The 27535-nt window shown below is 40.1% G+C and overlaps 2 protein-coding genes across 5 annotated transcripts in view; one reads left to right on the top strand and one right to left on the bottom strand.

Annotated features, from left to right (window-relative positions):
* The window catches only part of get4 (guided entry of tail-anchored proteins factor 4), a 14165-nt gene extending 6963 nt beyond the window's left edge, over positions 1–7202 (bottom strand). Inside the window, exon 1 of the mRNA XM_008437904.2 lies at positions 6998–7202. Coding sequence (XP_008436126.1) covers positions 6998–7052 — 55 coding nt within the window. The 5' untranslated portion in view covers positions 7053–7202. The remainder of the gene's footprint in view (positions 1–6997) is intronic.
* The window catches only part of mrtfab (myocardin related transcription factor Ab), a 51717-nt gene continuing 24776 nt past the window's right edge, over positions 595–27535 (top strand). Inside the window, exons 1-3 of one of the 4 annotated variants that reach the window (XM_008437905.2) lie at positions 595–858; positions 1445–1509; positions 3778–3963. In XM_008437905.2, coding sequence (XP_008436127.1) covers positions 3792–3963 — 172 coding nt within the window. In that variant the 5' untranslated portion in view covers positions 595–858; positions 1445–1509; positions 3778–3791. Of the gene's footprint in view, positions 859–1444; positions 1510–3777; positions 3964–7858; positions 8592–24190; positions 24757–27535 lie in introns of those variants that run through there. The other 3 variants (XM_008437908.2, XM_008437907.2, XM_008437906.2) reach the window with 3 other exon arrangements.

Genomic DNA, 27535 nt, shown 5'->3' with positions numbered 1-27535 from the left:
GGAACGCCTTGGGATTCCCCCGGAGGAGCTGGAAGAAGTGGCTGGGGAGAGGGAAGTCTGGGCCTCCATTCTGAAGCTGCTGCCCCCGCGACCCGACCCCGGATGAAGCGAAAGAAAATGGATGGATGGATGGATGGATGGATGGATGGATGGATGGATGGATGGATGGATGGATGGATGTTTTCAACTTTCTCTCAATATTTTGTCTTCTAATATGTTTTTTAAATCGTTTTTTTTCTTCCAGTTTTGTGGAGTCTATGCTTATTTGCATCTGACCTCTGATCTTAACAGGACAATTTTATCATCATGAGATTATTGTTCCTGAGTGACACTACAATTATGTTTCTGTTTTTGGAGTACTAATTTGGATAATGATATATGTGATTCAAATGACATTTGGGTATAGTAAAAGTAAATGTTTATCAGCAACAATACTTAATGGAGGTTTGAACTCTGATTTTGGCTTTTAATAATACAATAGATATCAATGATTTCGGATAGGTGCATCTTGCAGTACACTGACTTTGACAGTAGGTGGAGACATACATCGAAAAGTCTCAGTAGATAGTGGTTTGTTTTGCTCTCTGCGCCTCTCCCCCTTTTCCAATTCAAGTTAATCATTGCTCATATTTTATAGAGGAAGTTATTGCGTTCAATTATACACACGCACTGTAATATCTCTCGTGGCTATAAAGCTGAAGTAAAGCCGTGGGAACGATGCTGTGAAGGAAGTGGGCCGTCACGTCCCACGCAGAGGAGGGTTTTCCGGTTAAAGTTTCCTTTGTGATTCGGAAGTAGCTCTGTGATGCTGATGCTGTTTACCCTCACACTCAGCGCAGAAGTGGCAAATATGATAAAGTAAGCGTCCATATAAATGTTGTATGTCGACTGTTCGGGTGGCTCGCTTGTTGGGTAGGACGAGGGAAGATGCAGTTGAGGGTCAGCATGTTAACTCTCGGTTAGCGGGGATGTCTGTCTGCCATGGTGCGCTAGCTAGCTTGCTAACTCGGGGTGTCTGTGTTCAGTCGCGAGCTCATAGCGATTCAGACATAGCTGTTTCTGCTATTGGAAGAAATTGTGAGCCATTATGATGTTCGCGTGCAGCTTGATTTTATTGTATTTCTGGCGTGTTTGGGTGAATTTCCATCCAGACAGGCTAACAATAGCTTAGCCTGTGTATGTATGTGTATGTGTGTTTTGGTCAGTGACAGCTGACATATGTGCTGAGGCCTCCTGAAGCGTGAATTCCTCCTACAGCAGTTGTCACGGTTCTTTTTTTTAAAGACACTCTTAAGCACACAGGGAGCTTTTCTCTGCACAGCATGGCCTCCCTGCTCCTAATCCCGCAGCACACCCCGCAGTGTGCTCTGACGGGAAATAATGATAAAAATAAAAAAGACCTCAACACAATATTTAATACCATCCTCTCTGGTATTTTTTCCAGCTGATTGCACGGATGCCTCGTCCTGCTGAAATGGAGAAGCCCCTCTTGAACCTTCTGTAAGGCAGGTAAGCAGCAAAGTCTGATCTGTTGATCTGTTTCACATCCTGCACCTGGAAAAGCTGTTGTAATTCGTGGGATCGGGTTTCCTGTGTTTCACATTCAAAGAACCAAAGCGGTCAGCAGGGGCGCAACTATGTGCAGTCTGAGGTGTATCACATTATTCACACATGCACAAACAGCTGTTAAATGCAGGAAATACTAGAAATGATGTTTCCGCCCTCTCTTTGGCTCCCCTATAATGCCTCTTTTTACACCACTGACTGTCAGGACCTTGGGTTTTTTTCTTTCTTCTTCTCCATTCTGCCAGTGTGATTGTGATGCATTTCAGAGAGGCTAGTGTGGGTGTGTGCGGAGAGGAATGTGAGTGTCTTTCTTCAGTGCTTTGCAGCAGAGCGTGTTCAAACAGCAGCCATCTGTTGGGGGGAATCAGGATGAGGCAACCTGATGTTACACCGAGCCTCTCTTAACAGATCACCTTAAATGAAATGAATTCAATAAAAGCCTCTAACTTGATATGGCAGTTGAAAATTATAAGGGGAAAAAACCCGCATCGTTTGGAATTTGGATAACCGACATATTTGCGTGCAATCACACGTCGCCTGTGTAAACCGAGTGAAACATTTTATCTGAGACCAATCTGCAACCTCAAAACTGCTTGCTATTATGTCTCATTTTGAACCTTGGCGACATTTACCGGCTGTCCTGTTTGTTCATCTCCCACACTTGTTGCACGTATTGGTGTGAGATAGAAGCTCCTGCTAACAAACGGTGTTGGCGTTTGATGCCGCCACCACCGTGTTTCACACTGTGTTCCAGAAATGTGTTTGGAGCATTTCGTCAGACCAAACACCTCCTTTCAGGTGTTTTTTCTGTCTTCTTCCTGGTCAATCTGCTAATATGACACTCTTATGGTTTGTGTTCCCTTCACTTTCTTCCTGGACTCTCTTGTGGGCTGCATTTACTAACTAATCACTAGATTTTATTATAAATTGTTGTCATAATTGACGCTGCGGGGAGGAACGTTCTCTGGTTGCGGTCAGGCCTGTCACCATAACAAATGTTGCTAGGTGATTTAAGTTATTACAATAAACCCCAACGTTGTTGTTTAGAGACCATATTCAAGTGTTCAGGTCAATGACTGATAACCTCATAATTCACAAGGAACGCACTTTTTTTCTCTTCCGATATCAATCCCCGCAGCGTCACTGCTCTTCGAAGATATGAATTATGACAACAATTTATAATAATTTCTAGTGATTAGTTAGTAAATGCAGCCCACAAGAAAGTCCAAGAAGAGAGTGATGCAGAAAAACAGCTGAATTGACTTGTTTCTTTTTTTAAAAAACGTAGATATAAATGTACTGAATTACAGATGTATTTGATAACTCTGCACCACTACAACACACTTAACTACACAAATGGCTTCACAAGCTTGGTCAAACATGTAAAAACAGCTTTAATTTGTATAGTCAGCGATATTAAGAGTATAACAGCCAATGTAAAATAGATAATTTAAAAATAAGTTATAATTGTCAAGAGTGTTTGTTTGGAAATGTCACAGAAGCTACTAGCAGCTTGCAGACAGACATTTATAACTGTCTTTTAAACTGTCTCCCCGCAGCTCTCAGTCTTCCTCTTCCCCTCGTTGTTTTTCAGGGAGAGCGCATCATAGGTATTCTGTTTCCAGGAATTGTACTGTGTGCCAATCATTTTTCTGCTGAAGTCTTTTCTCTAATGGAAACAAAAAAAAAAAAATCCCTTTATTTGCTTGCTGAGACAAACGGATGTTTCAGATTGTTTTGATACGTTTAAACTTCTGACTTGCTGGTCCAGCAGAGCTTTGATTAAAAACTACGGCTGTTTTGTAGGAGTTTGTATGAAAGAATGGAACAGCTGGTGCTAAAGAGGTTACACCCAGAGATGCACAATGTACGAGTTCTCAGATTCCTGGACATGTCTGGATGCCTTTTGCTTGATAAGCATCATTGTTACTGTTGGATATGATCCGGTCTTGATCAGAACTTACTTTACAAACTGCATCTTTAAATAAAAAATGTGTTATTAGTATTGCCTACCCTTATTCTAAGTCTTTTGACCTTTCTTTTTTTTTCTTTAAAAAAAAAAAATATATATATATATATATATTAGAACTAAACACACACCCTTCAGAGGTTTATCTGTGCCAGTATTTAGCTGAGATTCATTTTTAGTTTTGGTCATCAGCCGGTTTCTCGGTGTATGTCTAATCGTTTAAAATTTTTGTTTTATTCCAGTTTTTCCTGTGACTATGGCAACACTTGACCCCCTCCAGGGCGCTGACCCCAATGCTGGAACCATGGAGGTTCCAGGGAAGTCGGGCTTGGCCCTGAGTCCTCAGAGCGAAGCGGTGACCAATGAGCTTCAGGAACTCTCTCTTCAGCCGGCTCCAAATCTGCTGCCGATACAGGAACGCAAGAACGGTGAGTGTGAATTGTTTTTCATCTTGATTTTTCTTTTCATTTAGCTAAAAATGTCTCATTTTGGGAGTCTGGGCTTTTGAACTTTGAACTGTGAAGTCTTGCAGACTGGGCCAAGAGTCATTCTAGATTTGTGATGGGCAATGTGTTAAATCTGCAGTGTGTAATTTCTATTTGTTGAAGCTGTCACTATGTCATGACAATATAATATGAGACAGATAATCTGTGAAAAATTCAAGCTTCTCTGCCTTCTACCAGTGCTAAATAGAAATAACCAATCAGAGGCAGGAGGAGGGGCTTAACGCTGTCAGTCATGCTCATTTGGGTGTCTGTCGTGTATGCTAATGCCAGTTAGCATTCCCACCAAAGACAGCGGATAAATAGCTTTCCTGTAAAGTGAGTTGTTTCTCTGCCATTAGCACATTTAGCAGTACATTCATGAGCATGATTGACAGCACCAGGCCCCTCCTCCTGCCTCTGATTGGTTGTTTTTGCATTTTTTTTCAAATGTAAATAACAGCAAAAGGACAATGTGTATGAATTTCCAAAACAGTTGATTATTGTAATTTATTTTCAAATACTTATTATCATTTTTGTCGCGAACACAATAAATGCCACAAATGACCATTCTGAAACTTCTTCCTTCTCTATTCTGGATAACTTTTGTGCTGCTGGGATGAACTGAGTGACAATTTCCTTCTGACCTGGAACCTTCTAGACTTCTATCAATGGCTCTACTGTGTTGTGTGTATTTGCATGTTTGTGGCTGCAGAGCTGTTCCCAACCTGATCACACCCACAATTATCCTGGGAGTGATTGAGAACAAGATTGTAAGTAGGCAGACTTTAGCTTGTTACGTTTCACGAAGATTCAACATGTGTTCTGTCATTGGAAAGGTAGATTTTCCAGGCCAACTTTTTTTCCTGTAGAGATAATGACTTTTAGAGGGTGCGCTATATTAGAAAACCTACTGAACGGCAGTAGTTCAAGCTGCATGCCTGTGTGTGTTATTTTGATAGTGAAAGGATTTCCTCACCTCAGAGACTAAAGACCGGTAAAACAAAAGGGAGTGAAACTGGAGGTGTGTGTGCATTGAAGTCCTCAGAAGAAGGGAGCGAAGCAGCTTCTGTACCTAATTGGCTTGCTCCTGTGTGCCGACCTCCTGCTGCAGCAGATTAATGGCCGCTGTGTGTTTGCTCGCTGGACTCGGCGCTCTGTGGGCCTGCTTTGTGCCTGGAGATAACTAAGTTTTGAGGCTACACACCAGACTCTCACAGTGACTTGCTTCCTTTGGTCTGAGTCGTACCGGGTTAGATTAGTCAGCTCTATTAATTGATTCACATTGGAACATTGAAGCCAAATTTGGCTGAAGTTTGATGACTTTTAAAGTTTTTAAGTCTGTACCCAAGACAAATTTCCTTCGGGACAATAAACTTCATCTTATCGTCTTCTCTTAGTGGATTAGTGGATTAAATTGAAACCTGTTTCCATTTGAACTGCTTGTATTGAAGTTGTGCCATTTGATTTAGCTCATCTATTGACTTATTTTTCTTGCAAAGTTGTTTGAAAAGCTTCAAATTAGCAGCAAACTCTTAGATCAGAACATTAAAGTTCTAGATAGGCTTCCATTCTATCCTTAATGCATCCTTTTCTTGTTTGCGTTTCTTACAGGCATTTATTTACTTATGCAGATAAGATTTCTCTGCCTTGTTTTTCTGTTTTCACTCTTTCCTACTGTGTGGAGAGCCTAAGAAACCGGCTTTTGAGACATCCTGGTCATCTTATGAAATTTTGTTTATTTTTGAATAATCATTTAAAAAAATTATTTGGGGTGGGACTTAGACATGTTGATTTTAATAAATTCAACTATTAAAATCTATTTAAATACATTTTTGGTCAGTGAATTGCTTTTTTTAATGTACAAAAGGATCTGGCCAGAACCTTTTTGTTCCCACGTTTCTGATGCGCCTGTAAATCAGACGCACAAGCGACATTTGCAAACAGCAATGGAGGACAAAGCTGCTTTTAATGCAAAGAAAATTTACTTACTCATTTTATTTAGACATTTTTGGACATTTTTAACTGGCCCACTGTGATTGTGTGTTTTAATTATTATTATTATTATTATTTCTTGCTCATGCAGTTGTTTAGTCACCTTATAGGTCCTACAGTTTCTTCTGTAGTTTGATCTGTGGTAGAATTGAAGACACCAATTTCTGTACAGGGAAAACTCAGAGATCCTGGTACAAGTAACCAGTAGCTCCTTCAGTGTTTCCAGTTTGGTGTCCTTAGTGTAGTGAGATCTTTCTTTCTGCCACAGAGTCTCAGTCTCATCCCACTGCATAAGCAGAGCGCTCCAAAGATTGATTCTGGGGTTGATGTGTAATTCGACTACAGGCACTCCCACATCTTTGCATTATACAAGAGTATCTGCGCTGGCTTCTTGTTGTTTCAGCCTGCAGTCGTACTCATTTGGGTTCCAGTTGATTACATGACGAGTATTAGCAGTGCTGTTCTCACAATTCGGAAAGATCCCAGGCTGTAGCTACTTGTTGTTAGATCGTATTTTCCTCACAGAGACAAAGATATGTTCTCCGTTGGCTTTGGGCCACCACTCCCAGGTTTAAACAACCAATTGTGTCGTCTGACTATTCCTGGCACTTTACTCCACCACTCAGGAGCAGACAAGTTGATGCGGGCATTCCTGCAGCTAATTCAGTGAGAAGATGCTACTGCTCAGTGTGCGGGGCCGTTTTCTCGGAAAGCACAAGCATTTCTGGGCTGTCAAGCAGTTGCTTGTAAATGCTTTTACACTCCTTAAGCATCTTGACATTTTGTCGTGTCACAGTCGCAAACTGTATCGTGTTTTACTAGAATTTCATTTGACAGAGCAAAGTGAAGTAATGCATAAACGTGAGGCAAAAGTAAACATGACATGTGACTTTCATGAAGTTCTGCAAATTCAAATTTTAAGTGTAACATGCATTATTGCCCGTCAATAAACTCTTTCAGAAGTTTTAGAATTAATATAGTTCACCTGGGTGTCTGTTGGTCGCAGTTCTAACAAACCTCAGAAGTTTGTTAGAGAACATTGGTAGATAAACGGCAGCATGAAGACCAGGCAGGCGAAGCGAACGGGTCCGAGATTCAGCTAGAAAGCTGGGCAGGGTGATGACTGAGTCAGGAATACGATCCCGTTATGATCCATGGAAAAGACGGTTTGAACTTTCCCAGAAAGCCTCATTTTCAACTCCTTGTTGTCATGGTTATGCATCATAACAACTGTTTGAAAGTTAAAAAAAAACCGGTGAGGGCATAAACCCTTCCAGCTGCACAGCATCCAAAACCAGAGGGAATAATTGTCCAAAGGTGCAGTGCCACAACCAAAAGGGAAAAAAAAAAGAAACGAGAACAAATCAGAACTAGCATAACAAAGCTCCTCCAACATGCAGCCACCAAACACCAACATGCTATCTAGACTCCTTGGCAAGGCTTGAAACCACCCAACCTGTCTGAGCTATTTTGCAAAGAGGAACTGGCAAAAAATTCAGTTATTGAATGCACAAAGCTATTAGAGACGCATCAACTCCACACATAGTAAAACACATTGAAATTCATAATTTTAATGTGAAAAGGCTCACTTGCACAAAGTACCGTATGTATACTTTTCTGCCGTAAAACTCGACACCCAGCTCACATATAAAAGCTCCTCAAAGCCTTATCTTTGACATCAGATTAAGCAGTTTGTTTACTCCAGCAGATTCTTTCCTCAGTAATGGGTGAGTTAGCAGAGATTTATTATCAACCAGACATGCGTCTCTGTGTGTGCGTGTGTGTGTGGGTGTGTGTGTATACACGGAAGAAGATTTCTTTTCAGAATGAGACACAGATGTGAAGGCCGACGTTAACATGCTGTGTCTGCGAAGCTTTTTATGTTTCCTGTTCTCTGGGCTCCAAACCTGCCTCTGAAGCTCTCTGCAGCAAACGATCGTGGTCGGGACATGTTAATGCGGCCGAGATGGTTCAGAACGCCGAGCTGGAAAAGCTGATCAGAGTGTAGGAGTGCAGGCTGTAGCAGCTCCGGCAGCAGGAGGAGTGAGAGGAGGAGGATGGGGAAGTTGAAGGAAGGGGGAGGTCATCTCTGAAATGGCAGTATTGCATAACTTGAAGGGAACAGAAGGAAAGCGAAGAAAACTGGAAAGCAAGTAAATGAGGTGGTGTTACTTGGACTTTGCATCAGTTTACTTTAGTTCTTTCTTTCTTTTTGTTATTACTGGAGCTTCAACCAGCCTCCAAGAGCAAAAAATAGGAAACAACGAAAGGCTAGGGCTGAAGGTTGAACCTTGTTGTTACCTAAGAAACTTTAAGGCGCCGCCAACACAGACCCACACACGCCCTCTCTGCCGGGACATGCTCACACTTGCAGACGCAGTCCAGAGAGGAAAGCGTGAGGTGCGCACCTACCTGTGGAATACCAGCTGGAGGCTGCAGGAAAACACTTGGACTACTCTCTCGCTGGATGGTGTTGAGCACTCCGTCTGCTGTCACTGGGGACCATGCAGCACTAGTCTGGTCAGAAGGCGCAGAGATTCTCTTCGGCATGGTGCAGAGGGACATGACCATCCAGTCAGGTAAAGCCTGTTCAGCTACACTTGGTTCAAGGCTGCAAGTGGATTTTGTTCTTTCTTACACAATCAGAGCGTTTGGTTGCAACAAACTCCATCCGGGATGCATTTTTATATACACATCTGACTTAAATCTTCTGTAAAAATGTTCCATCTGGGTTCCCACTGAAGTTTTGAAGGGAAGCTAAAAAAAAATCAAGATCTGCACACTTGTAAAATAAATTGGTCTCCTCAGGGCAAAGGAAACAGGTAAGGCTGGCATGCCAACTTTTCAGGGTCTCTTTAAAGCAGAACTTGGTTGATGAGGTTGCTGGCAAGATGCAATGCGAATGGAGAAGTTCTATGAAGGTCTCTGTTCATTCGCAGTAGCTGTCAACTTGGATCTCTGGATTGGGACGACTGAGCCGCTCACAGACAGGTGACGGAGTTGGAGGTGAACTAGAGACGCTCTAGGATAAACACCAAAGCTTGGGTGGGAAAGTAGGTTATAGGCGTCAGCGACTCTGCTCCAGATTGAAGTAGAAATGACCCACTCTTTGCAGTCAGAACAGATTGTCCCAGAATCTCATGACAGCCTCTGAGCCATAGAAAAGGGCAGCTTCTGCACAAAGCAAGAACCCTGTTTGTTTGGTTATGTCTCAAACATGACCGCAACAGATGAGCTCACCAACTATTATACTGGTCGAACAAGTAGTAGACACTTGTTTTTCTGGAGCGCACAAAAGGTCAGCTTCAAATTATCAGAAATCTCCAGAAAAGGGCTGTTATAATAACAATCATGCAAAGCTAATAAGTTTTCTTTAAATTTCTTTAGTCACCATTTAACAGAGATTGTCAGTCTGAACATAGCATCACCAGGCTGAAATATGGTGGTGGTTGCATCATGCTGAGGAGATTATTTATTTTAAGGAAGCAGGTTAGAGGCAGAGGTCGCGCTAGACTGTTTTGTTCTCCGTCATTTTGACTGACAGGATAAAAAAAAATTGGTCATGTTCTATTTTTACCCGTCAAATTATAATTATAATAACATCGGCTATTTAGCCGCATTTTTATGTGGTTTAGTTGATATTCACCTGATTGAACCGTTAGTCCAGATCCCATCACACGTAAAGCAGATAAATGCATCTAACTTTTTCTCCATAGTGACAAAAACCACTGACTATGGCCCCAATAACTTATAATACATTTAATTAAACGACTCCACTTAAATTACCAGCACTTCACCTGCTGGGGTCTGAACGCACAGCTTCACAAATTCCTCCTGGTCGCATCTGCAGAGAAATCTGCACTGGTTCATCGGGCAGTTGGATCTGCCTGATCCAAACCGATCCATTGAACTTTTTTTTTTTTCTTTACCCTGTGTAGCGCTTTTACAAGGATTAAAATTTTTTTGTTGCGTGGTTTCACTTTCCTGAAACAGATAGATGTTATGTCTGCCGCGCTTCTGAGCGCCGCTCTCCTGGGTGTGGGACGGTAACGTCTTTAGCTTCATTTGTTAAATCCGCAGGGTGAGTTAAGTTAATTCTTTGCAGCGGCAGAGCCGCGTCCACTTTGGTTGTGCAGCCGCAGTGCACTGCGCATGTTACGATCTAATTAACTTGTGCACCTTTATTTATTTCCTCAAGATAAACTGCCAGCTCCTCTGTTTAGACTATAAATGGGTTCAACTTTGCATTCTCTTTAGTTTTCTCTGTTCTGTATGTAATGGAGACTGAAATTAAATGCGCCGTTTCTACCAAAGATTTGAACAGGCTTCCTAATGTTCCAAAGCATCTGGTCCATAACTCTTCAACATGCTGCCAGCTCCCGGTCAGAAAGACGCATTTAGTTCAGTGTCCATGAGATGATATTCAGAAAGGATTCTTTTATTGATTGATTTTAGTTGCCTCTGCGATTAACTCTTTGCATAAAGTCTCTCATGTCCTCGCATGAGGGTATTAATTATAACCTGTCAAATGACCAATGGGCTTTAAATTTTTCTGTTGTTTAAAAAAATAACCGGTCAATATGGAAAATATTCCGTTAATGCAACCTCTGGTTAGAGGTGACGGTAAGGTGGCTGAAGCTAAATAAAAGACAGTTCTAGAGGGAGACAGGGAGGCAAAGTGCCAGAACCAGTTCTGATGGTCACAGTTGCATGACGGAAATGTCATTTTGTTGTCAGCCTCATGTTGTCTGCCCCTTCTTGCCACAGTCTCCATCACGGACTTCTCACTCCCTCTCACTTTGCAAAACTGTTGTATTATTGGTCAGAATTTTGTTTATGCAGAAAATGGCACAAAACTACTCCACTTCCAGAGACCAATTGTCGGAGGCCCGGTGGAAGTATTAAAGACCTGTTATTACTGCTGTTTTTACTATTTCTTGTAAACCAAACATTTGACAAAACACCATGACGAACAATAGGAGCGTTTTACAGAAGCTTGGCTCTGTGTGTCTTGTGGACCTTGATAGTTGTGTTGAAAAACAAAATGGCTTGCAGCCACGTGGCCACATGTTGACAACTCGACTTTCTCCGACCATGCTTGCCCCCTGCTTTACGGGCATGACTTCAACCAATTTTTTTACCAGTCTAACCCTGTCTAAATTTGTCTTCATTTGAAGATCCTCTGCGGACCCCTCCCTGTTCTTTGTAACCACTTCAAGGGTAGCACAAGCCGAACCATGCAGGGTATTGCAAGAGATGTGAATTTCAGAAGAATGTATTTGTTGTTTGGCCTGTGGATTCCTCCTCTGACAACATCTCAACCAATCTGCGACGAGACCCTGGTAGTTGTCAAGATGGGAGCTGCAAATCAATAATTTCCTGGTCAAACCTTTTTTATCAATAGTGACAGAAGAGCATATGTCATTATCAACTGGGACAGAGCAGTGCACAACAAACATACCGAGAGATTTGGGGGAAATAGGTCATCTAAAGACACACGCATAGAGGAGCGTTGACCACAGCTCCTGTGTGCTCATAGCCCGACCCAATTCCTTCCCCGTGTTCACTGCCACATAGTGAGGAACACACTGCCAAGGGAGACGCACCCAATTTGCCTAGACCCAAACTGGCTAGAGTGAGACTTGTAAATGTAGAAGGAGCGTTGGAGGCTTCAGAAGAAGTAAGATCTCGGCATGGGTCTTGTCTTCCAACATCTCTAAACTCAAAACATATTCATATGTTGGATTGGTCCACTATTTTCCAAAGGGGATTTGGGAAACGTCAGTTTCTAAACGTGCAAAGTTAGTGGCGACAATCCCTGTAATGCTGTTATTACTTAAAAAAAAAAGTTGCATACAAATGCACACCAGTTATGCTCCACTTTCTCATAGAAATCAATTAAAATGCATAAAATTTTCGGGCTGTAAGCAAAAGCAGATCCAGATAATCTCTCCATCCTTAGTCTACGCAATGTCAAAAGCCTTGCTCTATCTGATTCACTTCTGGCTGGTAGGTGGCAGAAACGATCCGTTTGCTGTCACAAATTAAACGTGCCGTCATGTTGAAGACCAAAGGGTCTGCGGCTCTGGCCGTTGGGCGCCTTCTGGAGGTACGTTGGCTCAACATGCAGCCTGGCATCAGCCAGCTCAACCCAGCAGTGATTCAGGGAGCTGACGGCGCTGTTATGTAACCGACTGGAAGGCTGCCAGCAACAGAGGCCCCAAAGCACTCCATCAGGCTGAGAGTAGGAGGGTAGGAAAGGGGCAAAAGGGAGATTGAGAGATGGCAAGAAAGAGTGCTAATAAAGATGGAGAGGATGGAGAAATTAGTGTTTAATTAGATAAGGGACAGAAATGTAAAAACAATAGCAAGTGTTGAAAGAAAGGAGGACGGAAAGCAGGAAGGAAGGAGGTATTTAAGTCAAAGTAAACACAGTACAACATAAAATTCTTGCAGCAACAGCTTGCTCTGAAAGCAGCCCACTAAGTTATAGTATGTACAGCATAACGTTGAATTGGACGTCCCAAGCATTACATCAGAGCCAGGAAATGAATAACAGGAGTCAGAATTACTTCTTTGTGGACGAATGGAACTGACTATCCATTACACACACAGACAGATGTATTTATGTTACTAATCTGTGTAGGAAGGTGTGCTTCATGCTACACCATCATGACTGATCAGCACTCACACGCACACACTTCACACCTCATGTCTCTCTCAGGACCTCAACATGCGCTTGCTTGGATTTGGTTGCCTTCCCGTTTTCACAGTACGTACTGACAGCACGGTATTTTCTGCAAGCACCGACACACTCCGCGACTTTGATTAGCGATCAAGTAAAATCCTGTTGGATAATAATGAGAAGTCGGGGGAGCCCAAACAGAGCAGCCTCGCTCAGATTGCTTGCCTTAAGCCAAAAAAAAAAAAGAAAAAAAGAAATGCTTTATCAGCTCCGCGAAGTCTGCTCGTAGCAATGGGAACACGACGCCCGCACACCCACAGGTACAAGCCCACTCATGTTGCGTGTTCTGTATTTTCCAGCATGCCTTGCAGTTGTGAAATGCAGCCTTTTGAGCAGGCAGGACCAAGAAGAAAAGCACCACTGATGAGCATTTTTTTTCTTGGAAAAAGGACATCAAAAAATGCGAACATGCAGAAATAAACAGGAGTGCTGTAAATATTGCTGTTACTGTTTGGATTTTGTATAAGCAGTAGAAGTCACATACTTTTAGGTACTTATATTGAATGATTAAAAAAGCTATTAAGACACCGCATTAGATGTTCAGTTCTTACAAATAGTCCTGTTATAATAAATTTTGCTGTAACTTAGTAATTATTGCGGCAAACGATATCGTTGTTTTGGGTGCATTTTTAAGTAATTTATCGATAGTGGTTTAATTCCAATTTGCCCTCTCAGAGAGCGATAAACTTAAATTAGTTGAACACTGGAACTGGGAGACATTGTAAATATCCACAATAAAACATCACAACCAAAAACGATAAATAAAATGGAAACAAAAACCACACACTTTAGAAACAATAAATAAAGTGGATTATAATTTCTCTAAAAAAATATTAATCATCAGAGTTTGATGATCATCTTAATGTTATCATTAAGATGCTCATACATTAAGATGAGCTGTTTGAGTTCATCTTAATGTATCGTGATTACTGCAATTACTTACTGTGACAGGCTTACTCAAAATAAGTTCTTCCCCTTTTTTTCTTTTTGTTCTGTTTAGAAAAGAAAATTGTTAATTTATTGAAAACACCAAGAAATCATCTCTTGTTCTTTGCGCACGCACGCACGCACGCGCACGCACGCGCACGCACGCGCACGCACGCGCACGCACGCGCACGCACATATATAATATAAATAAAAAGCTAAGTACACACCACCCCTTGATAATCAGTGTTGCTCCTTTGGCTGAAGCACCAGACTAAAGGATCTGTGCTTTGACTAGGCCTTGGACTTGATTCTTCTTCTTGCACAATGTCCATGAAAGCTGAAGTTGTACAGTCAGTCTCATTCTGACTTTCACACTAACACCAGGAACAGTCTGCTGCCTCTTCTATGCTGACATTTTTGGTGTTTTGTAGCATCTTGCTCTCTTGGGACTTGCTTGAATGACCAGACCTGGACATGTTGGCAGTTTTGAATGTCATGTTTTATTTGGTGACTAATATGTGGGGGAAAACACTCCAAGCTCAATGTTAGGTAGGGTACAAACAAAAGCCCTGGTAAACTTCTTAGACTCCACGGCATGAACTGTTTGAAAAACTGGAGATGTTAACAAATCTGTTGGGGAAAAAAACTGATGAGTCAAAAAGACCAAATCAGCAGAAAAACGACCACCAGACACAACACCAAACAATGAACATGTTTAGACCAATGTCTAAACAAGTGTCTTCCTCTTCAAACTGTCTGCTTCTTAAATACATGAATGACGGTTTCAGTTGGTACACTCACGCCGACTGGTTCAGTCACAACGTCCCTCCGTCACAGGTGCATATCCGCTGCTGTGGGGAACACTTTTACACAAACAGGATACGTTACCTCAGGCTGGTTTGATTTTTGCCTCATCTCTCATCCTCTGTTTGTTCTGAATAATAGAAGAACCATTAGCTTGTGAGTCACCTGCCAACCAACAGCAAGTGTTGCACATTTACCACTGGCGGACGAAAGTCGGAGAGTTTGCTCCGAACCAAAGAGACTCCTGTTTCATATCGGTGACTCAGACACAAGACATGAGCTCGGTGTTCACAACGGCAGCAGCTAAACCTGAAACTGCAGGCTCGACTTTTCCAATCAATCATTGCCGAGGCATTTTTTCCCCCCCAAAGTATATTGAGACAGATGTAAGATTCGATCAAACTGCTCTAAGTTTAAGAATTTCACCTGAAAGTCTCCTTAAAGTGCAAGCAAGTTCACTTTTTATCCCATGAAAAATCATGAGTGTCGCAGAGCTTTAGTTAGCAGCAACCCTGCTCTTCGCAAGAGCAGGGTTGTGCTGCAAGAGCAGCACACACACTGTTGTTGCTTGGATTCAGTTTCTTATGATCGTTTCTTCAAATGCTGTCTTTGTTTTGAGCTTCCATGGTGCTGTAACCTTGATACAAACAAGCCAAATGTTCATTTCTTTTTATTCAGTTAAGATTATTCTAATCATGGTTGGGTTAGTAGTGAAAGAAGGATCTTGACAAGATCTGTTGAAACCCGACTTGCGCAATTGTTCTGAGAAGCAAAGATATTCATAGAAAATCATAAAATAAAATTGAAGGATTTCTGAGTTTTGAGTTTGAAGTAGGAGAGAGAATGTTTAATTTTTTTTTATGAAAGTATCCATACTTTTTGTTTTCTGTGACTCACTTGTCTGGGGGAAAAAATGGAAAGCTGTGACCCCATTGAAGGTCTGTGTCTAATAAAAAACCCTGACGCTCAAGCAAATTAACAGCCAGGCTTTTATTAGATGTTATACTATACAGGAAGATGAGAGCAGAAGGAAGAGTTCTGTGAAATCTAACAAGCTCAGCCTGCTGGTGTCCACACAAATTAGTTTGAATGAAAACTATCAGAAATGCAGTCCTAGTGCTTCTGTTGAGCTCCAACTGTCTTCGTTTGCTACCAGAAAGTCGGTTCTTGTGAGTCAGACAGGAAAATCGTTTGTAATGGAGAGAATAAAGTGATGTTCTTTCAGTGAGGTATGAGGTTAGGAGATTTGCTACATCAAAAACCATTTTCAGATGTTAGTTATGTAACAGACAGTGGGTTACAGAGCCGTCACCATTGCGACAGGAACACCCCCAGCGCCTTATTTTCCCTCTCTTAGAGACTCCTGTTCAACATCAACTTTCCTCCTTCAGAACTTCTTTACCAGAGAAAGATTGTGATGCAAACAACTGTCTCTAAGACTTTATGATTTAAATATTTACTGTTGTGTAGTCATCATCTAATCTTTTATTATGTTTTGGACAGCTTTTGTTTCAGATGATGACACTGAACAGATTCTTCCTACTAACTCTAAAGACCTTGGAGACCAGAACTTTACTGTATTCAGATTCCAGGTTCGGTGGTATTTTCTCTCTTGATGTACTCGAAGACTAAGAAAATACTAGTAGACATTAAAACTGTATTTCTCAACCTTTTTTAATTATATTTACAAGCCTCATTGTAATTTGCTCAATAAAAGCAGTTGAACAGTGCTGAATACATGTGATTGAAATGTTGTGAAGTTCCAATTTGTGCACAGATAAATTGGCCCAATTTCCTTATTTTTGGGTGGTGGGTCAACTGATGCTTATATGTGACACTAGTTGCTATATTAGCTACTTTTCAGAGAAAATGGAAATCGGTATCAGCTGAAATCAGAATTGACATTTGAAACAGAAAAGCTTTTAACAAAGAAAGTTGAGACAGTCCCGAATTCTGAGCTTTATTGCTTGCTACTTCAGGAGGAACCATATAGCAGATCTCTGTGCACTCTGAGCACTGCTGTGAACAACTCAAGCTTAACAATTTTCTAAACATGCACACAGGTCACACCATCCTCAATACACATTAACGTACAATATTCTGCACACTCTCAATGCCTTTGATTAAAAAATTAATTATGTCCAATCTCACGACAAATGAATCAGTTCCTTTATCAACTTCCTCTTTCCATGCTACAACCACATGTTGTCCTCTTGAATAAATCATTATTCACTTGGTAATCTAACATGTTAAAAGGTCAAAGTGGTTTTTTTTTCCAAAGAGCATAATTAAAAATAATTGAAATAAAAATGCAACGTGGTATGCTGAAATACCATGTCCCAGTGCTACTTGACACTTGCAAAGCAGCCAATCCAGGAGTTAATTTATTTTTCTCAGCACTAATTGGGTGTAGTCAAGCAGAAATAAAGAAGTCTGTATATATTAGGTTGTGCTAAGATGGCTTCCACTGGTTTATTAATGCTTATTGAGGTATATTTTATTGAGGTATACTTATGAGCATCTTTAGAGCCATATTTAAGATGGCTGCCATTTTTGAGCCTTTTAAGCCAATTAATACCATAAAATGTTACCGATTTCAAGTTCGTCCATGACTTGGATGAATTTTGTCACGTCATCTGTTTTTGACTTTGGTCATCCTATTCATACAAATTAATATTTGGCAAAATCAGAAACTGAGGACTGCTGTCATCAGCTGGAAGGAGATGAAGATGTGTGACATGAACTGAGAAACGGTCGTCTTAATTGTTAGTGTTAGCTTCCACTAACTTATGTTTAGTTGTTCAGAATTAGCTTCTGCTCATTTTTTAAATGTTTTCATCAATTTAGCGTTAACTTATGCAATTTTTTTTAATCTGTTTTGTGTTAGCTAAAGATGTACTGTTAGATAAAATTATTGTTTAGCAAATCAGTGGTTAGTGAACCTAACGTTTTGGTTAGCTGTGCCTACCACTGGCAATAACTTTGCCTACTTTAGTGCAAACATATCTTCTCCACTATAAACATGGTGGCTGTTTTTAAAAAATATCCACCAGCAAAAGGGAACACTAGGTAAATAAAATATACATAATTTCTATGGTTCAAAATATGTAGGTTATGATTTGACACCAAACACATTCATCTGATTGGAGATTTCAGTGACAACAAAATGATTTGCTATATCTACCATCACATTAGCTAGTTTTTCAGTGTGTAGGAAGTGATTAGTAGCAGCCTTCCTGGTGTGCGCTTTACATCTGCATCTTGTGCTAAATTCCACATCCTTTTCCCATAATTACACACATGGCAGCCAGAGAGCTCCAACTCTACAGCAACATCACCTGTGGTTCAGAAAATATTAACCAGCTCATTCAGGCTTTTATCTGTTTGCGGTTCAGAAATGAGAGTGCTTAGCTGTGGTGAAATCCCAGGTCTGATGTCATTGTTGAGTTCTAGCCAAATGTTTAGAGTTCTGGTAAATTCCAAATTCCACAGCAGAACTGGTTGGGGGAGGACTGGAAGGGGTTGGGATCAGGAAGTGAAGTAAAAAAAAAAAAAACCCCAAAAAACACAGTCTGTTTCTAAGACTGGAATGTTAATGGTTGGTGTGACCCCCGGCAGACTGACACCAGGCTGCTCTTTAGGATGTCAAATTCTTTTTAGGGTCATCTCCTCAGTTTGTTCTTTAAATGTTCTATCAGTAAATTATCCAGTGTGTCTAAAGACATCAAATCAGCCCAAACTGACTCATGCAGTTGTGTTTTGTGTATAGATGGTTGCCTAAAGACTACTTAAGAGTTGATGGGTTTAGGTCTGGAAATATGCGCTCAAGCAACAGATTAACATACTGATGATTCCAGCCATGATACCAGCTCTATACTTGACTCTGGTAGGAACGCTGGACAAACTGGTTTCCAGGGAAACTTTCCACTTATTCACAATGATGTTGCAAGAAATGATTTAAGCTAGTTAATTAGGCTCTAGGACCATCAGACACAAATGCATTGCAAATCTAATAATGGGCACAGTTGCCACACTGGCATTTCTCTGCTGTGGTCTATTAAAATGAGATATGAATTTGTATAAGAACTCTAAAATTCTTTAAAAGTTTGCCAGAAACCATCACTGATAACAAACGTTTCAAGGCAGGAAGCGTTCTTGCATCAAGACAATAAGATACATTTGGGGATGGTCAGTTTCCTGTGGATCTCCACTGCCAGCGGTTGGGGAAGTTTACGGAAAGCAGAAGCAACCGCTGGCAGTGGAGATCCACAGCAAACTGACCATCCCCAAATGTATCTTATTGTCTTGACTGGCAGAGAAAAAAATGTATTATCAATATCAGTTTTCTTTTAATACTATGTATCTAAATGCAATCTTGAGTTGCTTACACAACATTTCCGCCAACCGATTCAACAATAAATCTCACCAGATAAGCTCTTATCATTTCTCTTGTAGGGTACTGTTGATGAGTGCCCCTGAAGTGCAGCTAGCTAACCAATCATGTATGGTTGCTAGGGTAAAATGCTAAACGTTTAGCCAATCTTCATTGTTGATTTTAATGTCTTTAGGGCACAGGAAATTTTGCCCTTGCTAGAGAAAATGTGTTAGTTTTGGATTGCTTTGATGATAAGGTTGATAGTGCAGAGGCCACCTTCTGTTGCTCAGCATGTTTTGATTATACTCTTTCTGTTATTATTTGTTCTTTGCTGATTATCAGTTGTGATGCTATGATGCTGTAGTTAGCATGAGGTTGCTGTGGATTCCTAATATTTATTTTTTTATATAGTTAATAATGATGTTTCTTGTTGTCTTGTTTAAGTTTCTGCTGCTATGCTAATGTTAGTATTTGGTTGATATCTTGATGTTTGCTGGGTCAGCTCTACAAAGATTCATATTTGTACAATTTTGCTTAGCTCCTTTAAAAGTACGCCGGATAAATCCAGGGGGATTGGTTCATGTTATGGCATCAGGACCTGGTTAAGTCTATCGGATTTCTGAGGCTAATGTCATATTTGTAGCCACGATCATTTCATCCTTTACAAATGTGCTTTCTTTCTTACTGTTTATTTAAGGTTAGAGTCTCTACCATCATTAGTTGATTGTCAGAAGTTCAGTTTGAAAATAATTGAACCTGTTGTTTGTTCAGAGTTAATCATACATTAGTTTGGTATTTTTCACATTTTTGAGTCTGATCCAAATACTGACAAAATTATTAAATTCTGTTAGTTACTGAACAGACGTTTTTCATTCAGCTAATTTAGCCCTCCATGTTATTTTGTTTTATGAAGAATGTTATCTTATTCTGGAATTGATGTAATTTTCCTACCGGTCATTTGAATCCTTATGCTGGACTAGGAACGGAAAATCTATTGGCACATCAGACAAAAGATGATTTATTTTCATCATTTGTTGTGGTAGTATTTAGTACCATTTTGTTTTGCTCTTCACAAATTCCTAGGAATGTTTTTAAAGTGAAGGACAAAGGAAGAGGCAAACACTTCCAGGGTCAAATAGGTTTCCTGTGCTGCTCCTAAAGCCTAAACCTTTCACCTTGTTTCTGCTGCTGAAGGTTAAAGTGACTTCCAGATTAAATTTGTCCTTAGATTGCGACAACTTTCCTTTAGCTTCTTTTTGTTATTGTTGATGTTTTGAATTTGTTACATGAGGTTAATATTTGCAAATATTAATACATTTTCTCAAAATGTTTTTTTTTTATATAATGATTTCTGTTGTAGAACAATAGCAAATATAAATCTCCTCACCTCAGCACAATGCCAAACTTGATCAAATACTTGATATTTTGTTTTTATCAACACTGAAAAAATTACTTTAAGATTCTAATCTGGGTCAAAGTTGCCTTTGTTGGCAACAGGATCAATTGAAAGCGAGGGCGGCAACACAGCTGGGTACACTAAAAATTGTTTCGAACATCTAGTATTTTCTCGATGTCAGAATCTAGGTTAATCTAGATTAGTCAAAATCTGGATTATTTTAGATCAGTTGAGTAGAGATGAGACATTTCAGCCCCTATAATTTAGTTTTCTTCTATTTTTTTAGACTCTCTGTTGGAAAGTCTTTAAATTGCATGTGAACTATATATTTATGGAGGGTTTTTTAAGCCCACCTGATTGCTTGGTCTGAATGTTTACCCATGCTGTCAGGGTTTAGTGGTCAAAGTAAGGTATGGCCCACAACATCTTAGAGAGAGGGAAGTGAAGTCATGGGAAATGATTCAAATGACCAAACCACAAAAGCTGTGATGTTGCTTTGCTAAACTCTGTTTTGATGATCTCATTTAGATTTTTATACTACATGACTGTACATGGGAATTATCGCTTTGTATCACCAAAGAAACGACTCTCTGAGGCAGATTGAACTGAGTTTGTATAAATCCCCTTAAAACCAAGAGAGCAACACATAAAAAGATGATTAAGATGTCATTAAGCTTTCCAAAAAGCTGCCTATAAGAGCAGCCTGGCCTCATTGTTAAGCTACTTCCGTAGACGGAGGAAGGGAAGGGTGGAGGAGGCCATTTTGTTTTGATTGGCCATCATTTACCAAATTGTCCAGAGCCGGTCACGTTTTGGTCACTGAGGTATTTCCCATCTAATTCCACGTGCCTGTTTCTCCAACTCCCCAAGCAACTGTAGTTTTTTAACGACCGGAAGTTTCAACGTTTATATAAAGACAAGAAAGAAACATTTTGTTACTGAGGATACGAGATGTTATGTTGCTGCTCATTCATAAAAGTTTCAGGCATGAAGAAAAATCTTATATTCCTCATCTAAAAATCTACATGATAACTATCTGATTTTTATTTGCAAATATTTATGTTCTTTAAAATTTAAAATTTCATAAATTTTTTATGTACTAATAGCTATATATCCTGGTTATTTATTTTAGCAATTTCAGAATAATCTACTGGGAAGATTATTCTATTTATAATACTCAATTTGGTTCTGCTTTACATAATTTCCTATTTTTCAGACTTTATAGCATATGTTGTTTTTGTCAAAGAAATGGCAGAATACTCGCAAACTTTTTTTGCTGGTTTTATTAATCACAAATAGTTTTTCTTTTCTTTATTTCAGTCAGCTGCTATTCCAGATGCTCTCATCAGGTTTAGCTGATTTCTAATGGTGCTTTTCTTTACAGCCTGATTTCCCCAATTCTGATTTTGGCCATTTTATTATAAATTTTTTTACTTTTATTTTTTTTAGCTTATGCAGTGTATAACACAAGCAACAGTTTGTTTAAAATGCCATTTTAATTAAATTTAAGCTGCAATATGTAAATTCTGTTAAAAATTCTTGCATATTTGTTGAAACTGTAACTGTCATAACAGTATAGTATGAGACAAAATAATTTGTTCCTCTGCCCTTTCCTAGTGCTAACTAGAAACAACCAATCGGAGTCAGAAGGCGGGACTTGACACTGTCAGTCATGATCGTGTGCGCAGAGGCTTTTGTGAATGCTAAGGCTAGTTAGCATGGCCACCTTGCACTATAATGCTAAGATGATGCTCATTAACGCATTTAGCTGTTGAGAGGTTGATTGACAGCGCTAAGCCCCTCCTCCTGGCTGTAATTGGTTGTTTTTGGTTTAGAGCGGTACATTTATATAAACGGCAATAGTAGCTCATGGAGGAAGAGGAGGACATCAAACTTCACAAATTATTTGTCTCATACTGTCACAGTATGGCGACTGTTTTAACAATGTAAAAACATTTTTTATTTTTTACAAAAGTTACATACAGTTGAATTCAGCAGAAAATGAATGGATTGATCAAAGACAATTTGGATTACAAAAGGGATCAGCAAAACAGCTGAAAATTCAATTAAAAGTACAAAAGTACATTTCCTATTGTTTTCCCCTTCTGTTGTTTCAAAAAGATCACCTGTGTGAAGCAAACTCTAGAAACAAAGTCTTGAACTCCTTTGTTTTTCTTCCCCTGCCTTAATCCCACAGTCTGCAGTCATCTCTGCTTCCCGCCCAGACTGTGAATCATAACAGCAGGTGGACTTTAATCTCACACTCATATCTGATAGTAATTGTAGCCTCAGACGCCGTTTGTTTAAGGTGTTGGTTCCATGTGTCACCTGCTAGAAGTTTACTAGTCAGCTATTAAGCCCCACCGTGTCCTCACTTTTTTTTTCAAGCAAGGCTCCTGCGCCGTTCTATGAATAAACTGTGCCCTCTTGTCCTCTAATAAAATTGATTTAGCCTAAGAAAGTCAGGCTTAACCTTCTCTTGTGTGTCTGCAGGGCTGTGATGTGGGTGCCTCAGGGTAACATAACCTCGCGGGTGCACAGGTGATACCAAGCTGAATATAGCCCACTTATGACCAGCTGGCCTTGCTATTTAAAACATATGGGAAGCAGGGGGCACGGGGGGCGTTTTACAGCCGGCAAGAGGGTTTACACACTGTTCTATAAGCTAAACTGTACAGAAAAAACCCCAAAAAGTCAGAAAATGAGTCTACTTTTCTTAATTTCCATTTGCAGATTGTTGTTTTGTTCCTTAATTTCATCCTGTCTATTTAAGGGGAGTCCCGATACAACTTTCTCACTTACGGTATGAAACCGATATCGCAGCTGTGAGTATTGGCCGATACCGATATTGACCCAATATCTCGGCAAAAATCATACATACTTTTATTACTTATTTGTAGTGTGAAAAATTAGAAAAGACTTGGTCAGAAAACAAAAGTCAACAACAAAAGGCATGAGAACAGCTGACCCATTTATCATTATCCAATGGGTCTGCATTAGGTATACAACCACTGCAGTCAGACTCATCCTGCCTTTTCCTCAAGTACCAGAACACGACTAAAAACGATGTTTGAGACACAAAAACATGTTTACTTTGTTTATTCATCTGAAATGAATAAGAAGCCCTTTCTGAGGAGTTTTAAGTCTTCTAAGTCTAGACATGTATTAATCCAATCTGTATCGGTCCAGGTATTGAAAAAAAACTCTAGCTGGGGTATCAGCGACAATGTATCCGATCCATAAGGACAGATCTATTCAGTCTAACTCTATGCTTTGTGCTCTGAGTGACACCGTGGTTATTTATTTATTTAGAATTCCTAATTGCACTTTCTGAACCATTTTAAAGGTTTGCTGCAGTCTAAATTTACATCTTTGACCTAGCTCATGAGGCTATTGGTGTATTTATGGTGCAGAGTAATCAAATTAGTATTTCAGTACGTTTGTCTGTTTTTGTTTTTTTTAAAGAAAGAAACGCTTTAAATCAATTCAGCGCTGTTTTTCTGCATCAGATCGGTATCGACTGATATTAAACCTCAGATGTCGGAAATGAAAATACTGAATCGATGCATTCCTAGTTTTAATAATACTGAATCTGTTACTTCAGGCTTGGATGAGATCATCCCTGAAGCTGCTAAGTAGTGTTTCTGCCCAACAGTAAAAGCTGCTCCAAGTTTGGCTGAGCGGCTTTTCAAAGGAAGCCTGTGTTTAAGAGCACATTACATCAGTCTGTGATTTTTTTTAATTATTTTTTTTAAGTCTATATGTGGTGTTTGTGTTGAATCTGAAGGTGGTCTGTATGTTTCGGGACCCTCCTGTGCTTGTAACTGTGAATGAATGGCAACAGCTGAGCTGGAGAACTTTATCAGCAAACACTCGCCGCTCCCGTGTGTGTGTTTATGCGTGTTCGTGTGTGTGTGTGCGCGCATGTGCTGGATTCAGGAGGAGCTGCAACCAAAGCCGCCTCACTGGGAGACTCGCTGAGCCGAGTTCACTGCCGTCTTGCCTTCCTCAGCCGCTGGCCTCTTTTTTCTTTTTTTTTCTTTTTTCTTTTTCCCCCCCTCCACTTTTCTCTCCGCGACTCGCCCATGCTGAGTCCTTCAACCCGGCTCTGGGGGAAAGCCGCAGGAGCGGCGCTGTCGTGACTCGCCGGCAAGCGATCGGCAGGAAGAAGGGAAAACGGAGAGAGAGGGGAGGCTGAGGCGGACCAATCGATCACTCCTTTGCTGCTGCTGTTTAGCAGCAAACCTTCTTTAACTCCGACTGGAGTCTTTTGAATTCATCTGTCCGTTGGACACGTCCGGGATTCGGGACTCTCCACAAGCGATGATCACTGCTTACCAAAGAATCGATCTCTGTTGTGAGTGATGATGTTGGACACCAACCATTGCCTGTCTTTTAAACCCTCCCCTCTGGACTCTCCCCCAATGGCAGATGACATAGAGAAGGCATGCTTGAAGATGGATCAGGAGAGACTGGTCTACCACAGCCTGAAAGAAGGTGGGCGACCCGTGGATTCAAACACGCACACTTAACTGAGACGGTTTGTGTTTATGTGCCTGGGTTGTGATTTGAGTTATCGGAACTTTATGGCTTATGAGGTAGTTTATGAGGTTTTGTTAAAGAAAAGACGTTTGGTTTACTGGTTTAGATATAACAGAAACTCTTTTGGACACGGATGTTAGCAGATATGTGTTCAGGAGAACAGGGTTATATATACTTTGACACATCATGACAGAGTTTTATGTATTTTATTGGAGTTTTACATGATTGGTCAAACCAATGTGGGCCGTTTTGGGAATTGAGTCAATGATATGTAGACCAGCCCAGCTTGTTCGCTTAAATCAAACTCCAGTCCAAAAATTACTTTGTCTTTTGCAAAAGAGAAATCCTACACTAAAATCTGACTTCACTCCAGTTTTGTTTCCATATTGTGAAGAAGAAACTTGCGCTCTGTGTTCACATGAAACACGGTAGCAGCAGCATCATGCTGTGGGAACGTTTTCAAGGACGACAGCCAGAGCTCATATTTTAAAATGAGCTATTTTACTTCCACTTCATTAAGAAATGTCACATGAAATCAAAACAAGCTCCATAGAAGTTTGTAGTTTTAACATGGCAAAATGAAATGAAACATACTGGGTGTGAAAATTTCTGTATGGGAGTTCTGAGTATGTTTTGGATCCAGATAAAGATGAATTCAATTGTTAGTCATCTCCAGTCCTCCAGGGAAGTTTTTAAGTCACACTGGTGGATGCATGACAGAAGAGGAACTTTATCATTTGTTTGTTTTAGATTAATAAAACAAACAAAATTACAAGTGGATACATRCATACTACTACTAAATAAAACTGTTAGATTTACTGGGTTTTTTCCCCACAGCTGCTTTAAACACATAAGGAAGTATCGGAAATGACAGTAAAACTGATACTTCCTCTTTATTTTAGTTTAGATATCACTGATGTCTAAACTAGCAGTGAGTCGGTCAACATGCTTTTTTAAATACATTTTTCAAAAACAAAAAGGAAAAAAAAAAGGAAAAACGTTCTCCTAACACCCCCTAATTTGGTCCGATCTGCGTAAATGCTGCAGAAAGAACTGTTTATAACCAACATTCATTACGAGCACGAGCCAGAGGCACAGATGACACAAAGCATTCCTGTGAGGTTAGAAACACTGAAGACGGAGGAGAAGCAGAGAGGAGTCGTGTTTTGCTTTATCATCTGACATGAAGCGTTCACAGAAAGCTGAACCCAAACGCAGTCTGGCAGAGCTGGGAGTTGAACTTTTAAGATGATCTGTATTCAGCTCGCCTCCCTTTTTGTCGCCACGGTGCGGCATCGTGATGCAGTAGGAGCCACTGACAGTTGCGTGCGTGCGTGCGTGCGTGCCCTCGACCTGGCCTTGCTCCTGCCCTCTAGCTGCCCTGCTGTGTTGTGTGTGGAATGTTAGCCGTGCGGTAGACGCCAACAGAACGTACAACAGATGAGCTCATGCATGGGCTCGTCTTTTTAGCTGAGTATTTCCAGTGCAGGTGCCAAAACGTCACCCAGCCAATCGTATCTCTGAGATTGTGACGCTTGCTCACTTCCTTGCTCCTTTTTTCCTGTTACCGGTGACAAACTTGGGCATCTTTAATCAGATCTACTGAGACGTTGGCGCCACGTAGCTCTTCAACGCAAAAACACTAAATCTTACCAGTGTTCTTTTTTTTTTTTTTTTTTGGTCGAGTACAAATATATTAGTACACTTGAAATATGACAAAGTTTACATACAAGTAACTTTTAAACAAGACATCAAAACTGTTTTTAAGTCAGTAGCTCCTTAATATTGTTTACTAAGGAGTGAAATAATCCATCCACAAGTGAAATAATCCATGCTGTAAATGAAATAATCTGCAAGTGGAACTGGTAGATTTTAACAATATTGAGGAGTTATTGACTTAAATCTAGATGTACTTTTCTTGTTAGGGTGGAAACTGCTTTACAAAAATAACACTGCAAAACAAAATCCTGCCAAATATTACTGGCCGAGCTTCAAGTCATATCTTGGTACAATAGAATTAAGAAAAACTAACTTACAAGAAACTTTTCAGCAATATATAGGAGCTTGTTTTAAATCAATAATTTTTCAGTATTGATGACAAAGCATTAGTTCCATTGGCAGAGAATGCCCCATGTTTCACTTATAACATGGGGGAAATGTCTTGTTATAAGTGAAATAATCATATAACAAGACAGTTGAACTAGTGCTTTTTCATCAACATTAAGTACTTATTGACTTAAAACAAGCTCATATATCTTGCCAAAAAGTTCTGTGTAATTTAGTTTTGTCTTATTTCACATATATTAAGATATTTGCGCTAGAAACTAGAGCAAAAATATTTGGTGAGATTTTGTGTTTTTGCAGTGTTCCTTTCTGGGCGCTTCCTGCTGCTCCTTTAATCATCTTTCAGAAGTTTCTGAAGTGATTGCAACACAATCACTCTCCCAAGTTTGTTTCATCAAAAATATATTTCGTACTTTATTTGTACAGTCATGGCCAAAAGTTTTGAGGATGACACAAATATTACATTTTTACATGATCTGCTGCCTCTGGTTTTCATGTGTGTATGTCAGATGTTTTCATCACATACAATTGCAATCATATTATGAGTAGCAAAAGCTTTTATTGACAGAATGAGTTAATGCAGCAAGTCAATATTTGCAGTGTTGACCCCTCTTATTCAGTACCTCTGCAATTCTCCCTGGCATGCTCTCAATCAACTTCTGGACCAAAT

This window comes from Poecilia reticulata, linkage group LG19 (genome assembly GCF_000633615.1).
Source record: "Poecilia reticulata strain Guanapo linkage group LG19, Guppy_female_1.0+MT, whole genome shotgun sequence".
Lineage (NCBI taxonomy): Eukaryota > Metazoa > Chordata > Actinopteri > Cyprinodontiformes > Poeciliidae > Poecilia > Poecilia reticulata.
The sequence above is the reverse complement of the archived record's forward strand: the minus strand, read 5'-3'. Positions and strand labels throughout refer to the sequence as shown.